The 17,777-nt window shown below is 44.7% G+C and overlaps 1 protein-coding gene across 2 annotated transcripts in view; it reads left to right on the top strand.

Annotated features, from left to right (window-relative positions):
• The window catches only part of SH3PXD2B (SH3 and PX domains 2B), a 112,066-nt gene that overhangs the window by 52,566 nt on the left and 41,723 nt on the right, over positions 1-17,777 (top strand). For both annotated transcript variants that reach the window (XM_068536367.1, XM_068536366.1), the window contains exon 5: positions 11,831-11,922. In XM_068536367.1, coding sequence (XP_068392468.1) covers positions 11,831-11,922 — 92 coding nt within the window. The remainder of the gene's footprint in view (positions 1-11,830; positions 11,923-17,777) is intronic.

Below are 17,777 nucleotides of genomic sequence, written 5' to 3'. Positions count from 1 at the left end.
CTGCCTTTTGGTTATGTTTTGTTTGATTTGAGGCTGATGTCAAGAAAGAAGCATATTTTTCTTTTGTTTAGCTTCCCTAATCTTTAGTATTTATTCCTCTAACTTAAAATCACTAGCAGTTTGATTGGAGAAGGGTAGGAATAGAAAAAATGCCTTAAAAATGGAGCAGTGAATGCTTTCTCCCCCTAAGATCAGGAGCAAAAGCAAAGTATATTTGCTCTCTCCACCTCTGATCTACATTTTACTGGAGAGTCTAGCTGGTGTAAGCAGGCAAGAAAAAGGAATAAAAGGCATACAGATTAGAAAGGAAGAAGTAAGACTGCCTTGATTCACGGATGACATGATTCTATTGTAGAAAACCATAAGGAGTCCACAAAAAAACCTGCTAGAACTTATAAATGAGCTTAGTAAGATTACAGGACTCAAGACAAATATTAAAAAATCAATTGTATTTCCATCTACTAGTAGGGAACAACCCAAAAATGAAATTAAGAAAATAATTCCACTCACAATAGCATCAAAAAGAATAAAATAATTAGGAATAAATTTAATAAAAGAAGTACAAGGTTTATATACTGAAACTACAAAACATGGTTGAGGGACGTTAAAGAAACTCTAAATGAATGGAGAGACATTCCATACTAATGGATTAGGAGACTCAACAGTGTTAAATTGGCATTTCTCCCCCAGTTGATGCACAGAGTCAATGCAATCTCTGCCAAAATCTTAGTAGGCTTTTTTGTAGAAATGAACAAGCTGATCCTAAAGTGTATGAGGAAGTGCAAAGGGCTCAGAATAGCCAAAACAATTTTGAAAAAGAAGAACAAAATTAGAGAACAAAATTGTACTACCCATTTTCCAAACTTCTCATGAAGCTACAGTAATCAAGACTGTAGTACTGGCGTAGCACTTCCCTGGTGGTGCAGTGGTTAAGAATCCACCTGCCAATGCAGGGGACGCGGGTTAGATCCCTGGTCGGGAAGATCCCACATGCCACGGAGCAACTAAACGCATGTGCCACAACTACTGCGCCTGCACTCTAGAGCCTGTGAGCCACCACTACTGAGCCCACGTGCCACAACTACTGAAGCCTGCGCACCTAGACCCCGTGCTCGGCACAAGAGAAGCCACCACAATGAGAAGCCCGCGCACCGCAACAAAGAGTAGCCCCCCTCACTGCAACTATAGAAAGCCCGCGTGCAGCAATGAAGACCCAACACAGCCAAAAATAAATAAATAAATAATTTATTTATTTATTGGGGGGAGAAAAAAAAGACTGTAATACTGGTGTAAGGATAGGCAGATGGACTACTGGAAGAGAACTGAGAGTCTAGAAGTAAACTCTTCAGATTTATACTCAATTGATTTTCAACGAAGGTACCAAGAAATTCAGTGGGAAAGGGTAGTCTTTTTAACAAATGGTGGGATCATGGGATATCCACATGCAAAAAAATAAAAAATAAGTTTTTAAAATTGGACCCTGACCTCACACCATGCATAAAAAATCAGCTCAACTCAAAATGGATCATAGACCTAAATATAAAAGCTAAAACTATAAAACTTCTAGAAGAAAGCATAAAAGAGAATCTTCATGAGCTTGGTTTAGGCAAAGAGTTCTTAGATATAACACCAAAAGAGAAAAATTGATATGCTCGACTTCATTAAGCTTACACATTTCTGTGCTTCAAAAGATATCATGAAGAAAATGAAAAGACACACCACAGATTAGGAGAAAATATTTATAAGTCATATATCTGAGAAAGGACTTGTGTTGAGACTATATAAACAACTCTTACAACTCAAAAATGAAAAGACAACCCAGTTTAAAAATAGACAAAAGATTGAAAAGAAACTTCACCCATGAAGACATACAATGCTTAATAAACACATAAAAAGTTGTTCAACATCATTAATCATCAGGGCAATGAAAAATAAAACCATGATGAGATGCCTACACAGCCTCCAGAATGGCTGTAATCAACAAGACACACAAGAGGTGAGGATGTGAGAGAAAGTGGAGCTCTTTATTCTGCTGGAGACATATGATGGAAACCACTTTGGGAAACAGTTTGGCAGTTTCTTCAAAAGTGAAATTTATCATACGATTACTCTCAGGTACATACTCACAAGAAGTGAAAACTGTCCACACAAAGAATTGGATGCAATTGTTCATAGCAGCATTAATTCGTAATAGCCCCAAATTGGAAGCAATCCATATGTCTATCATCTGGAGAATAGATAAAGAAAATGTGGAATAAGGCACACAATAGAATATTGTTCGACAGTGAAATACTGATTAATGCTGCAAGATGAATGAATCTCAAAAACATGATGCTATGCAAAAGAAGACAGATGCAAAAGACTATATATTGTATGATTCCATTTACATGAAATGTGCAGAAAAGGCAAATTTAGAGAAAGCAGGTCAGTGGTTTCCTGGGCCTTGGGGCAGTGGAAATGGAGATTGACTGCAAATGAGGTTGGGGACATTTTTGAGGTGATGGAAAAGTTCTAAAACTAGAATGTGGTGATGGTTGCCCAACTCTATAATTTGAATTTGAATCATTGAATTGTGTACTTATAATGGGTGAATTTTATGGTGCATAAATTATACTTCAGTAAGTCTGTAGAAAAATTTTGAAGGGGGAAAGTGTGGGGATAGACGCCCCTCTCTTGGCAGGAGATGTCATGGAAGGGCAGAAAATCACTCCTGATTGGCCATCTCCTCTTTACCAGACATGACCACGTATCATCCAGCCAAAAACATGGAGGGCGTGTTCTTTTTCCCTTCGTGTTGATGAGGAAATGGAGGCCCAACAAAGTTACTCACAATAACAGTATTCGAGACTTTGAGAGATGAACCCAGCCCTTTTAGGACTTGGCACTCGCATACCACTTATGGCCTCTCTAAGAAAGTACAAATTCAAGAGGCCAAAATAGTTAAGCGTGTGTTTCATAGAAGCAGATAGACTCAGACGCTTCTCTCTCCTAAGGATACCCTTAAAAAAGGGATGGGGATGAGGGGCAGGGTTCGTCATTCAGGCACAAAGACACCACTGCTGCCTCCCAGATCTCAGAGGAAAGTTCAGATCTTTGCTCTTTGTCCTTTTCCAAACCTCTAGAGCCTAAAATTCCTTTGTCCAGGCCCTGCTGGGAAGAACTTTGAACCCTTGGGGTCACCTTAGCCAGCTGGCAAGTTCCACCTGGTACCTTCCCAGAAACCTCGGCCCAAATGTGCTCTCCTGCTTCTTCCCCAGCCCACCCAACTTCTCTCCAGTCACACCTTCCTCTCACCCAGGGCTTCCCGAACCCCTGGATATTTGATTTGGAAAAGGAAACATAAAATCTTGGAGGGATAAGGGACAGCAGCAGCTGCCTGCATCTGGCTATGCTTGGAATGGTCCAGAGATCATGAATTGACCTGGATTAACCACAGGGAAGAAACTGCTTATGTTACCTTATGTTACATGAGCCGCATGGAAGTTACCACCCCTGCTATTAATGCATCATAAGAAGCAGAGCAGTTATTTGGGGGTTTTAGTTGGCCAAATTCCCTGGGCTTAGCTTCAAGGGAACTGCCCTCCTGAAAGGAGATGAAACCATCCCTTTTGTTACAAGGCCTGTGAAGTCTTTTAGAGACTGCATAGACCTTTATGTAAGATCTGGTCTCTGTTATTGACATTGTTGTGAGCTGACTTAAGCCAATTTGATCTATCGCTGTCCGCCTTATCTTGGTAGAAATTGGTAGTTTCCAATAGGTAAAGATAGAGGAAGGCTGTAGATGTCCCCAAACCTAGCTACCAGCTAGGAAGAAACTTTCTGCTCTACCAGACCTATCATAAAGTTACAGTATTTAACATAGTATGGTGTTGGCACAAGGACAGACAACCATTGGAACAAAATAGAGAACCCAGAAACAGACCTATGTGTATTTGGACACTTTGATACTAACAAAAGCGGCTTTGTAGATCATTGAGGAAAGGTAGGATTCCTCAGTAAATAGGTATCCGTATTGGAAAAAACAAAAAAGATAACTAGCCCCTGCCTTGCACACACATGGAATCATTTCCAAGTACATTGAAGACCTAAATGTAAGAGGTAATTATAAAAGGTTTTAGAAGATAAAAATAGGAAAATATCTTCATAATCTCTAGGTATAGAGGGACTTCTAAAGACACAAAAAGTACCAAGCATAAAAAGATTGATTTATTTGACTACAGTAAATTTAAGGACTTCTGTTCATCAAAAGACACAATGAAAACGAGACTCAGCCAAATCCTGCCACACATACAAGCATTTGTTATCAAGCAGTTCCCTAAACAGACTCTCAAGTTGTTGTATAAACTCAGTGAAACACCAGCTGTCTTGTCTGACACCGCTTTGCATGAAAGTTTCCTTAAGACAGATGCAGTGGTATCCTAGTGGCAGGATCAGCTAATCCTAACCATAGTCTGACAGTAAAATCTTCAAGAAGAGGTAGAACACAGAGGATTCGGAATCCTAGAACCAGGGTACCAAGAAGAAGGATGTATAATGCTGGGCTCGCCGTGTTCTGTTCATGCAAGGGCCACCCCTCATTTCACCAGTGAAGGAAATTATTTCTAACAACTGTTATGCTAGTAAATAGAGGCTATAGTGTTGGTCAGAGGTGAAGATAGCTGAAGCCCCAAAGTAGCCTTTTCTGAAATGAGAACTTGTGATTAGAGTCTCCTACTTGCTGAAGTGTTCATTCCCGATGAGGGTACTTCAGATATTAACTCACCATTATTAGAGTGTAGGTTAAATCTAACACACACACACACACACACACACATACACACCTATGAACGTGTGAGTGTGTATGCCCGTGCTGTAGTATTTTGTTTTTTTATTTTTATTTTTTATTTTATTGAAGTATAGTTCATTTACAATGTTGTGTTAATTTCTGCTGTACAGCAAAGTGACTCAGTTATATATATATATTTTTTTCACATTCTTTTCCATTATGGTTTATCATAGGATATTGCATATAGTTCCCTGTGCTGTGCAGTAGGACCTTGTTGTTTGTCCATCCTATATATACTAGTTTGCATCTGCTAATCCCAAACTCCCAATCCTTCCCTTCCCCACCCCCTCTACTGTGCTGTAGTATTGGGTTGACCAAAAAGTTCGTTTGGGTTTTTCCATGACATCTTACGAAAAACCCAAGCAAACATTTTGGCCAACCCTAATGTTTTAAAGTAAACTCTATAGGCAGTATAACAGTAGTGTTTACCAGACTCCAGTCCCTTGAGACCTCCCCTGAAGATTTTTACCATATTCTGCTACCTATATTATTATTAATATTTTTCTTTATATTCACTTTTTTAACTTCTTTAAAAATATATATTTTAGAGAAAATTTTATATCACAACCACAATGTAAAACTGGTATCACGTACCCTAAAAGTAAAAATAAAAACAGTGATGCAACAGCAACAAAAACTGTTTTTTAATCTAGCCAGCTTCTGTTGCTTACTACCAGAGGAAGCTCTGCAGAGCCTGGTCACGCTCGCGGGAAGCAAGTTGGGGAAGTTCTTTCTTCTAGGAATTTTATAGTTTCAGGTCTTATGTTTAAGGCTTTAATCCATTTTGAGTTGATTTTTGTGTATGGTATAAGATAAGGGCCCAATTTCATTCTTTTGCATATGGATATCCAGTTTTCCCAGCACCATTTGTTGAAGAAGCTGTCCTCTCCCCGCCGTGTATTCTTGGCACCTTTGTTGAGGATCAGTTGACCATATCCATGGATTTATTTCAGGGCTCTTGGCAATGATCTCATGGATATGACACGAAAATCATAGGCAACAAAAACGAAAATAAAGAAGTGGGAATACATCAAACTAAAAAGCTTCTGCACAGCAAAATAAATAATCTATAGAGTGAAAAGGCAAACTACAAAATGGGAGCAAATATTTGCAAATCACATATCTGATAAGGGGTTAATCCCCAAAATATCAATATCTAAGGAACTTATACATCTCAATAACAAAAAGAGCTAATAACCCAATTTTTAAATGGGCCAAGGGCTTGAATAGACATTTCTCCAGGGAAGATACACAAATGACCAACAGATATATGAAAAGTTGCTCAGTGTCGGCTAATCATCAGGGAAATGCAAATCAAAACCACAATATGATATCACCTCACATCTGTCAGGATGGCTAGTATCAAAAACAATAACATGAAGTAAGTCAGAAAGAGAAAAACAAATACTGTATGCTAACACATATATATGGAATCTAAAAAAAAGTGGTTCTGATGAACCTAGGGGCAGGACAGGAATAAAGACTCAGACGTAGAGAATGGACTTGAGGACACGGGGAGGGGGAAGGGTAAGCTGGGACGAAGTGAGAGAGTGGCAGTAACATATATACACTACCAAATGTAAAACAGATAGCTAGTGGGAAGCAGCTGCATAGCACAGGGAGGTCAGCTTGGTGCTTTGTGACCACCTAGAGGGGTGGCATAGGGAAGGTGGGAGGGAGGCTCAAGAGGGAGGGGATATGGGGATATATGTATACATATAACTGATTCACTTTGTTATACAGCAGAAACTAATACAATGTTGTAAAGCAATTATACTTCAATAAAGATGTAAAAAAAAACAAGACAACAGGTGTTGGTGAGGATATAGAGAAACTGGAAGTCTTGCACACTGTTTGTGGGAATGCAAAATGCAGCCACTATGAAAAACAGTATGCAGGTTCCTCAAAAAATTAAAAATAGAACTACCATATAGTCAAGCAATCCTATTTCTGGATATTTGTCCAAAGGAATTTAAATCAGGATTTAGAAGAGATATTAGCACTCCCATGTTCGTTGCAGCACTATTTACAATAGCCAAGATGTAGAATCAACCTAAATGTGGCCTGTACATACAATAGCATACTATTCAGCCTTTAAAAAGAAGAAATTCGGGGGGGCTTCCCTGGTGGCGCAGTGGTTGAAAATCTGCCTGCCGATGCAGGGGACACGGGTTCGAGCCCTGGTCTGGGAAGATCCCACATGCCACGGAGCAACTGGGCCCGTGAGCCACAACTACTGAGCCTGCGCGTCTGGAGCCCGTGCTCCGCAACAAGAGAGGCCGCGATAGTGAGAGGCCCGCGCAGCGCGATGAAGAGTGGCCCCCGCTCGCCGCAACTAGAGAAAGCCCTCGCACAGAAACGAAGACCCAACACAGCCAAAAATAAAATAAAATAAATAAATAATTAAAAAAAGAAAGAAGAAATTCGGCAATACGCAACAACATGGATAAACCTTAAGGACGTTATGCTAAGTGAAATAAGCCAGTCACAGAAAGATCAAATACCGTATGATTCCACTTACATGAGTTATCTAAAATAGTCAAATTCGTAGAATCAGAGAGTGAAATGGTGGTCGCCAGGGGCTGGGGGGAGGGAAAAATGAGGAGTTACTAATCAACAGGCATGAAGTTTCAGTCAAGCAAGAAGGAATCAGCTCTAGAGGTCTGCTGTACAATAGCCAACAGTACTGTGCTGTGCACTTAAAATTTTGTTGAAGACACAAACTCTCTCTCTCTAGCCGAGGTGTTGTGATTGAACTGAATCACCTTGCTGACTCTAAAATCGCCCCTGGAAGCAGCACACTATTTTTTAAATATATATATAAAAATTTATTTATTTATTTATTTATTTATTTATTTTTGGCTGTGCTGGGTCTTCGTTGTTGCGCATGGGCTTTCTCTAGTTGCGGCGAGCAGGGGCTACTTTGTTGCAGTGCGTGGGCTTCTCACTGTGGTGGCTTCTCTTGTTGCAGAGCACAGGCTCTAGGCGCGTGGGCTCAGCAGTTGTGGCTCGCGGGCTCTAGAGCGCAGGCTCAGTAGTTGTGGCGCACGGGCTTAGTTGCTTCGTGGCATTTGGGATCTTCCCAGACCAGGGCTCGAACCCGTGTCCCCTGCATTGGCAGGCGGCGGATTCTTAACCACTGTGCCACCAGGGAAGTCCCACAGCACACTGTTGTACTTGGTACAGTCCAGAGAGCCAGAGGTTAACTGAATGTTTATCAAGCAGCTAGTATATGATGGAAACCTTACAGCCACTTGCTCACTTGTTCTGTAGCACAACCCTCCAGGATGGGTGTTAGTTATTTCCATTTTACAGATGAGCAGACTGAGGCTCAGAGGTGATAGGACATGGCTAGAGCCAGAACCAGGAGCTGCATCTGTCTGAACTTTCATTATTACACAGGCAAGCAGGACTTGCCCTCCTCACCTCTCCTCTTGACCCTGCATCGAGCAGCCACGTCTGTCCAAAGGGCCAGGATTCCATGCGGAACAGAACCACAGTTTTCGTGGAACTGCGGTTCTTTGTCATACTGACCAAACACGAGACAATTCTGGGGTATTTCTGAAGCGGAACTATTGCTATGCCCCAGGTCATGTTTTTGCTGTTAGCCTGTCGTTCCACAGGAAAGGGGCAAATATCAAAGCATTCGGTGCTGCCTTTTATGAGTAACTTGGCTTTGTATTATGCTTTGGGGGTTTGGTTTGGCTTTTACCTCCTAGGATTTGCTCAAAACCTAAAGAGAACTTGGCACTGTCGGGAGGTTTCCGTGGGCCTCGTCATCCCTTCCGCACTGGTCCATTCGGGGTCTCTGCCCATTTCAGCAGAGAGGTCCCCTCTAGGCAGAAACCATGGGCACCTCAGGGCTTACCCAGGGCCACGTGGCCACGGCCAGGCCTCTTCCTCACATCATTTATCCAGCAGATACTTTCAACCAGGCATCAGGGTCCTCCCAGCACTGTCAAGGCATGTGGGAAGGTGCAGGAGGAAATCCTCTGGATTTGGGGTAGAGGAGCTGGAGTCGCTGGTTTGGGGCTCAAGTCCTAGTCACTTCCCCAGAACCTCTGTTTCACCATCTCTAAAGTGGGCCAGCCCTTTCAGGATGACATGACATGATGCAGACGAACACATTTTGGGAGCCATCAAGTGCTGAGCCAACATAAGGGAACGTTGTGTTTGCAGTCTGGGGGGAGCCGCACGATTTCTGCCCATGAAGCAGCCAGGACACACCACGGTCCAGCATATAATCAGCCTCTTCATTATGTGGTTCCAACTGCAAGAGCTGCAGGATTTCAGAGGAAAGAGCGACCCACAGGGAGCCCCAAGACAGCAGGAAAATGAATACTCGCTGCTCCAAACCAGAAAGAGAAGGGGGTCAGAAATGGGAAGTGGGATGTATCCACTCTCTGCCTCTGGCCTGGAAAAGGCTGGTCCCTGGGGATTTGCTACAGAGCAGGAGATACTTCAAGGCTAATAAAAAAAAAATCAGTGAGCAAAAATCAATGAGCCACAAATACCAGGCCCTTAGGTCAGCATCCTTCATCCTATCTTTATCCAGCGTAGAAAGTAGACAGTGACCAGGGAAGGCACACTACTAAAACATGTCCACTTACCTTACAGATTTCCCCACTTTAGTTTTGGGCCAGGTCATACATCAGGAGAGGGGAAGTGGCTTAAAGTCAGAGCCTGACTCAAAGGTCATGTCAGGTCAGCAACCCAAGTGACTACCAAGGGGTGAATGAATAAACAAAATGTGTTGTACACATGGGACGGAATGCTCTTCAGCCTTGAAAAGGAAAGACATTCTGACACATGCTACAATGTGGATGAACCTTGAGGACATAATGCTAAGTGAATCAGCCAGTCACTTAAAGGGTAAATACTGTATGATTGCACTTACATGAGGTACCTGGAGTAGGCAAATTCATACACACAGAAAGTGGAATGGTGGCTGCCAGGGGCTGGGGAGGGTGAGTGGAAAGTTGTTGTTTGATGGGTACAGGGTTTCAGTCTTACAAGATGAAAAGAGTTCTTGGATGGATGGGTGGTGGTGATGGTTCCACAACAGTGTGAACATACTTAATGCCACTGAATTGTACACTTAAAAATGGTGAAGAGCAGGGACTTCCCTGGTGGCGCAGTGGTTAAGAATCCGCCTGCCAATGCAGGGGACACGGGTTCAAGCCCTGGGCCGAGAAGATCCCACATGCCACCGAGCAACTAAGCCCCTGTGCCACAACTACTGAGCCTGTACTCTAGAGCCCGTGAACCACAACTACTGAAGCCCGTGTGCCTAGAGCCCATGCTTCACAACAAGAGAAGCCACCACAATGAGAAGCCTGTGCACCGCAAGGAATAATAGCCCCCACTTGCCGCAACTAGAGAAAGCCCGCGTGCAGCAATGAAGACCCAACGCAGCCAAAAATAAATAAATAAATATTTTTTTTAAAAAGGCGAAGACAGTAATGATGTATGTGTATTTTACCACAATAAAATTTGTGGTAAAATTTAATTTAAAAATTAATACTTTTTAAAAATTGGAAAAATAGATCATACAGGTCAAAATACCTCTGAAAGCCTTGTAGAAGGTACCACATTGGAGACCCCCATCCATCTTTCCATTAGTCCATCATAACCCAATGGCAGGGTTGGAAAATCACTTTGTGAGGGGGTAGCTTTTAGAGGCTTCTTCTACAGAAGATACAAGACATGTGTTTTCCACTCCAGACTCAACACTCAGCATGGCAAGAAGGCATATGAGAGGCACCAGGGAACTGAGGCCTATCTGCGGAGAGAGAGCAGGGTCCCGCCTCACTCCACAGCACGCCTGTGTTGTTTTAAATTCATGCCTCTGCACTGGCCCTCTCCCTGCACAGAAGTTTATAATAGAGTGTGTGCACGAAACAACCCTACTGCAACTCAGATTTGCATCCTCAGAACCTGTGCCAGAGGGGGGCTTAAGTAAACATTTGTTAAACTAATCTCTTTATTCATTTTGGAGCCATGTCTTTGTTTCAAATCATTTCATAATGGGATGTACCCTGTAATTCTGTCCTGTTTCCACAGAGATCGGTGCAGTGCTGGGCATAAAGAAAATGTCTATTGAATCACTGAATGAATACCTGTTAGTAGAGAAACCAGCATAATAAATGCCTGGGCCCACTTCGTGCCCCTCACCACCTCCTGATCCAGCCCATTGGCAGGGACAGTTGAGGCTCCTGTAACTGATGAGCCAAAGGGGCAGATTAACATGGACTTGGGCATTGGGACGTCCCGGGTGTTTCAACCTTTTGTTAATCTGGGAACTTCTAACTTCTACCCAAATCATAAAATAGTCCCTTCACTTTAACACTTCAGATCCATGAGTTGGGACATGCAGACATGTTGGAAATAACCTAAATGTTCACTGGTAAGCAGCTAGTTGAATAAAACATGAGATATCTATCTAATAGACACCCAGTATCCAGTAGAGATGGTGATGTAGAAGAATAATGACATGGCATGAAGTTCACAATTTTTATTTTTATTTTTATTGAAGTGTAGTTGATTTACAATGTTATATTAGTTTCTGGTGTACAGCAAAGTGATTCAGTTATACATATATATATTCTTTTTCATATTCTTTTCCATTATGGTTTATTACAAGATATTGAATATAGTTCCCTGTGCTGTACAGTAGGACCTTGTTCACAATTTATTGCTTTGTCTAAATATGTACATATTATTTGTCCAGATATGCCTGTAATATATATGTGTGTATATATACTGTGTGTGTGTGTGTGTGTGTGTGTGTGTGGTCCCCAAACCAGTGGCAACATCACCAGGGAACTTGCTAGAAATGCACGTTCTCAGGCCCCACGCCAGACCTACTGAATCTGAAAGTCTGGGAGTAGGGCCCAGCCCCCGAGGTGATCCTGACGCCTGCCCGTGTCTGAGGACTTCCTGACTTAACGGCATTCCTGACACCCCTTCCCTTCCGTTGGGCTCACCTGTGTGTCTCTTCTGCAGGCCCTGATCCAGCTGCCCCCCTACATCTCTCAGTGTGATGAGGTGCTGCAGTTCTTTGAAACAAGACCTGAGGACCTGAATCCCCCCAAAGAGTAAGTTGGTTTGTGGATCTCCTTAGAGCTAACTCTCACAGCCCTCCTTCCCGCTGGGCCGGCCAGCCCCAGGAGGAATGGGAGGAAAGCTAAGTAAAAATTAAACTAGATTACATCAGTGGAGCCCCTACCGGGCCTCACTTCAGGTAGCCTTCGTAGTGACTGCAGGTAGCCGTAGCTGAGTTTTACAGGTGAAGGAAGCTGGCCGAGTGCACTACTGAATTCCCTAATGCCCTGCATTTACCCACCATACCTGAACATGGGAGACGGTGAGCCCTCGAGGCAGAGACTGTGTGCCTTGTCCGCAAAGTTAGATGTGCCCAGGACCATCAGGGATGTGAGTGAGTGACTGACTGAGACCTGCTCAAGGTCCCGTCGCTAGTGAATGACGGGGCCAGGGTTTGATCTCACTTCTCCCTGCAGCGGACAGGCTGCGCTCCCAGATGCCAAGCAGTGCATCTCCCCAGCCCCCCAGTACACATCGCACAGAATCTCAGTACCACCCGCCTGCTGGCCAAGAGTTGATGGCACCAGCAGCCGTGCCAGCATGAAACACTGACTGATGCATGATGCTTTTTTAAAAGCGCTTTTCGGGGAAAGGCATCATATACGTCTGCAGAAAGAAGGGATCTGTCTAATGGAGAAATCGCAGTGGGGGAGGAGGACACAGACCACAGGTGCTGGGCCGTCCTGAGTCACAGGAGCAAGAGCTGGCAGGGTTAGGGGTCCACTGGGGCCCTGTCAGGAACAGCTGAGAAGTGCCAGCCAGGCGCTGTTACGGGAGAAGTGTGAACTGCTCTTCTTAGTTCTGAGTGTAACTCACTGCCCAGGACAGCAGTAATGACCCAGGCTTGCATCGGTTCAGCGTTCATGTGCTAAGCACTTTATGTAGGCTGAGCTAGAAAAACTCATGTTGCTTTCTAGAAGTGAATCTGGTGAACTCACAAAGCTTACTTTTTAAATAGACCTGTAAGGAGAAAGCAGCAAAGAGTTTTAACACATGAAATCAGGCCATTTATATATATACACGTGGCTACATGCAGAATCAAGTTCGGAGATCACAGAGGGTGAGCTGATCGCTCAGGACTAATGGTTTAACTGCCACACAGATGAAACTTTCTACAGTCAACATATTGCAATAAATACCATTTCCTGTGACAAGCACGGAGTTAAGTGAATACAGCTTCTCAGAGCCAGCACACAGAAGCATGGGAATGACATTCCATAAGGGACCACAGTAAATCTTTTGAATCAAAACATCGCAAGGGAATGCCTTGCCAACACATGAATTTTTTTTGAAAAGATACAGAATAACTGTAAATCTGCTAATGGGCCTGCAGCCCATCCCGGCTAATATTTCTGTTCTTGGTGTCTTTAGCATTTGTGCCTAGTAAACAGTCCCCAGCTTTTATGGACATAACATGACATGATGAAAGATGAAATATTCTCAAGGGACCTTTGTCTACAGTGCTCCCAGGCAGTCAGGGTTAAACTGCTAACTCAGGCTGGTAGCCCCTGGCTTTGATTCTAATTTCTAGGTGAAGTGAATCAAAGAATATGGAGCTTAACATATTCAGTTTCTACTTCATTCTATCACAAAACTGCCAGGTAGGAGCTATCGTTCCCATTTTACAGATGAGGAAGTTGAGGTTCACAATAAGGAAAGAGACTTGCCCAGGGTCACACAGGTTGGAAGAGGCGAGGTGGATCTTCCCCAGGTCTGCCTGAGTCTTCACATAAGCTCTGTGTGTGTGCCTCCCACAGAAGGGACAACTGGGCTTAAGAGACAGAGTCTGGGTGAGTCTGGGTTTGCAGTTGGGTACATCCAGGTTCAAATCTCGCCTCTACCACTCATGAGCTGTGTAGCCTTGGGCCTCGATTTCACTCCTTGTGAAATGGGAATAGCAGCGAGCCTTACGATTACAGTGATGATGGAATGGCTGCCACAAGTAAAAATTCCAGGAACCTGCCAAGTGCTCAAAAAGTGGTGGCCCGTGGTATTTTTCCCTCTCTGGATACCCAACTGTAGCTGTTTTTACTCCCAGAGTTGTTCAAGACGTCCAGGTGATGGGCTTTCACAAGGAAGGTTGCTTGGCCACTCTTAAGCCGAGTGGTTCTGGGCAGGCTGCTCCTCACCCCTGCGCCTGTCTCCTGTCTCGTGGGAGGGGTCTGACAGCACCTCCCTCGCAGCTTTGCTTGGGAATCCAATGACAAGATGTGGAGAGAAACACTTGGCCGTGCTTCACCAACCTGACTCAGTGCCCACAGGCAGGGAAGGAAGAACACCAGCCCCCGAGGGGCAGATCTGACCTGGGTGTGGGTTCCTTGGGCCACAGGGTCAGTGGCATCTAGATTTTCTTCTCAGCCTCCCAGAGATCTTAACTTTGGGGAGGATCGTGGACCATTTGGAGAATCCAATAAAAGCTTTCTTCCTTCTCCCGAGAAAAATGCCCCGTTTCAGGAGGTCCTCAATTGTGCCAAATCCCATTCAGGGACTTGAGGTTAAGAACGGCCACCCAGGCGCCCCTTCTGAATGTTAATGCTCAGATGTCTTTGGCCTCCTGCCTGGCGAGGGTGGTGAGTGGGTCCCCAGCTCCGAGCAGGCATCAGCCCAACTTACCGACAGAGATGGGAGAGAGCCAGGCCAGGGGCAGCCCTCTGTGCTTGAGAAGAGTCCAGGCACCTTCGTGCAGGAAGGAAGGACACTGGGGAACATAGGGTGGGAGCCAGCCCTCTAGAGGAGCTGGCATGTCGGGGAGGCTGTCTGGGGGCTTTGTCATGCTCTCTGGTGGCCACAGCCTGACGTTCCCCACTTGCTGGCTGGCTTGGGCTTGTGGAAGGAACATAGGACTGGGAGTTCTAGACCCGGCGCTGTTCCCGGTCCGGAGCACCAGCATTGTGCATCCATTCAAGAAATAGGTATCGAGGACCTGCTGAATGCCAGGCCCACGGGCTGGGCACGGAGGGACAAAGAGGTGACATGGCAGATGCAGTCTGTGCCCACAGGGAGCTTCCAGTCTGCTGGCCAGGCAGCCAGCTGTTCCACCCGGGCAGAGCAATCCCCTCCCCTCCCCTCCCCTTCTGCCTCGCTTACTTCATCTGTGAAATGAGACCGTGTCACCTGCCGCACCCACATTATGGGGTTATTGGGAGACTGAAATGAAATAGCAGTGGGAAAATTAGGACATGATCAGCAGCTAGTTTTCTGGAGTTTGGGGGCTGAAATCGTGGTGAGCCCCCTTGGGTATTATGCTTGATAATTCAAAAGATAGACCTGTTCCCCAGTTTCCTGGAGTTAGAGTTTTGTTCTTATACTTTTAAGGTAAATCCATTTCCTCACTTCTTCAATGGGAATAATAGTACAGTCATCCGTCATTACTGGCAGGGGGATTGGTTCCAGGACCCCCCATGGATACCAAAATCCACGGATGCTCAAGTCCCTTGTATAAAATGGCATAGTGTTTGCATATAACCTACACACATCCTCCCATATACTTTAAATCATCTCTACATTACTTATAATACCTGATATAATATAAATGCTCTATAAATAGTTGCCAGGCACATAGCAAATTTAAGTTGTGTTTTTTGGAACTTTTCTGGAATTTTTTTCCTGAACATTTTCAATCCGAAGTTGGTTGAATCCATGGATGTGGGACCCACAATCATTGTGAGGTTTGAATCTATGTGTGTGAAGTGCTGAGCACAGTGCCTGGCACATAGTAGGTACACAGTTTTCACATCTCCTTGGCTGCCAGGGCCAGGATGCTTGGGTTCTGCGATCTTTTATGAGATGGTAAGAGAGAAGCTAATTGGTCCGTTTGATTATTGTACATCACTGGAAGAAGTGGGTACCATGTGGAGATGCTTGTTCTCATATGGGAGGACCAGAATCTTTCATCTCAGGCCTTCCAGATGGCTCTCCCTTCCCCCACATCTCTGGGCAAAAACCAGCAAAGACAGGGTCAACCATTCAAGTGTGTTAACTCCCCAAACATTTCCCACAACTGCCACCCACACTGAAAGTCCAGAAAAACAAGCCTAGTTCCTGCCTTTGGGGCCTTAGGGGCCAGTGGACATTTTTTGAGCTATTTTTATTTTTGATTTGTACAGGCTGTTTATATAGTAAGGAATTAGCCTTTTCCGTATTTGTGGTAAATATTTGTCCCTTTTATTGTGCATTTATATCTTGTTCCTGGATTTTATGATGTACATAAGTTTTATATTTTTGTGAAGTCAAATCCGGTGACCAATTTTTTAGTTGTGACTTCTTTCATTTGCTTTCAGTCTAAGAAGGACAGTCACCATTCAGACGCAAGATAGTTCCCTTCATTTTTTTCTAGTTGATTTATGCTTTGGGTTTTCTTTCAATATTTACTCATTAAATCGATTAGAAGTCATTACAACATTTGGCATGTGGTGAGAATCTAAAGTTTTTTCCTCTGGTTAGAACCTTTTGACCAGCTAGAAGAAATCTTACTGCTCCATTTATTTAAAAACAAAAAAGACCACAATCTATAGTGTTTAATGATCATTTCCCTTTCTTCCTTCAGGAATAATACAAGAGAAAAACAGCACCTGCCCTCAGAGGGGCTTCTATACTGGTGGGAAAGGCCATGTGAACATGTGGATACGTGTGGCCTGTGCGCACACAAACACACGCACAAGTAGAACATCCACTAAAAATACAAAACACAGCCTAGACTGTACCCCAAGAAAGCACAAAGTAACAGCTGAGATAAGCTAACCAGCATCCTGCTGAAATAGATGTATTAGTTCCAAGAGGCTTCCTGGAAGGAAAGGGAAGTTTTCAGTCTCTTTGTCTGTTCCCCTCTGTGTGACCTTGGGCAAGTGACTTGACTTCTCTGAGCTTCTCTTTCCTCATCAGTAAAGTGGGCATGGCTAACCTTGCTCTCATCTTGGTTAGGCAATGTCCTGCTCATAAAGGGTAGTGATAGTGTCAGGCACATGGCAGGTGCTTACCTAGTGATGCCTTCCTGTCCTTAAGCCGGACTTTGAAGGAAAAGGGAGGGAGGGAAGGAGGGAAGGAAGGAAGGGGGGAGGGAGGAGGGAAAGAAGAGAGGGAGGAAGGGAGGGAGGGGAGGGAGGGAGGAAGGGAGGGAGAGAGGAAGGAAGGAAGGTAGGGATGGATGGAGGAAGGAAGGAGGGGAGGGAGGGAGGAAGGAGGGAGGGAGGGAGGGAGGGAAGGAGGGTGCTGAGAACCCCAAGGGTGGCTTTGGGGCCACAGCAGGCAGCCTCAGCTGGGCCTCAGTTGTTGTTTAGGCAGTAATGAATGGTGAGGGCAGGTGCTCAGTGGGGTTGGTCCCTTGGTCAGGATTCTGATGCTCAGACCTGAGTTAGGGCTTGTGATGGAGACTGGGAGTCTTTCCCAGCAGTTTCTAAGGAAAGAAATAAATGGTGCTCTTAGAGGAAGGTTTTCGCTACCATTCCTGGGTAAACTTGAGATCACCCTAAGCATGTCACACAGAAAATAACGTGCCTGCTTGAGCCCACACAAGCTGCTGCTTGAAACCGAGAGCCCCCTGCTGCCCCTCACCCCCACGCTCCAGCTAGGACAGCGAGACAACTAGCAGGGGTACACGGTAGTGCGGGAGCTGGGATTTCAGGTATCCCAGACCATGGCTCAGGCCTCAGCCTGGATGGCAGCGAGGGAAGAGGGCTTTACATGGAAGCAGACTTAAGAGACCTTTGCTGGTGTGTCCTGGAGCCAGCAGTTAAGAGGCAACTTCCCCCACCGGACCGTCCAGGGTGTGGTCAGGAGAGTGGGCTCCAGCCAGGCTTCCCGGGTTCCAATCCTGGGAGAGATGCCTCACCTCTCTGGCCCTCAGTGTCTC

Source organism: Eschrichtius robustus, chromosome 2 (assembly GCF_028021215.1).
Source record: "Eschrichtius robustus isolate mEscRob2 chromosome 2, mEscRob2.pri, whole genome shotgun sequence".
In the NCBI taxonomy this organism is placed as follows: Eukaryota; Metazoa; Chordata; class Mammalia; order Artiodactyla; family Eschrichtiidae; genus Eschrichtius; species Eschrichtius robustus.
This window is presented reverse-complemented; position numbering and strand designations above follow the sequence as displayed.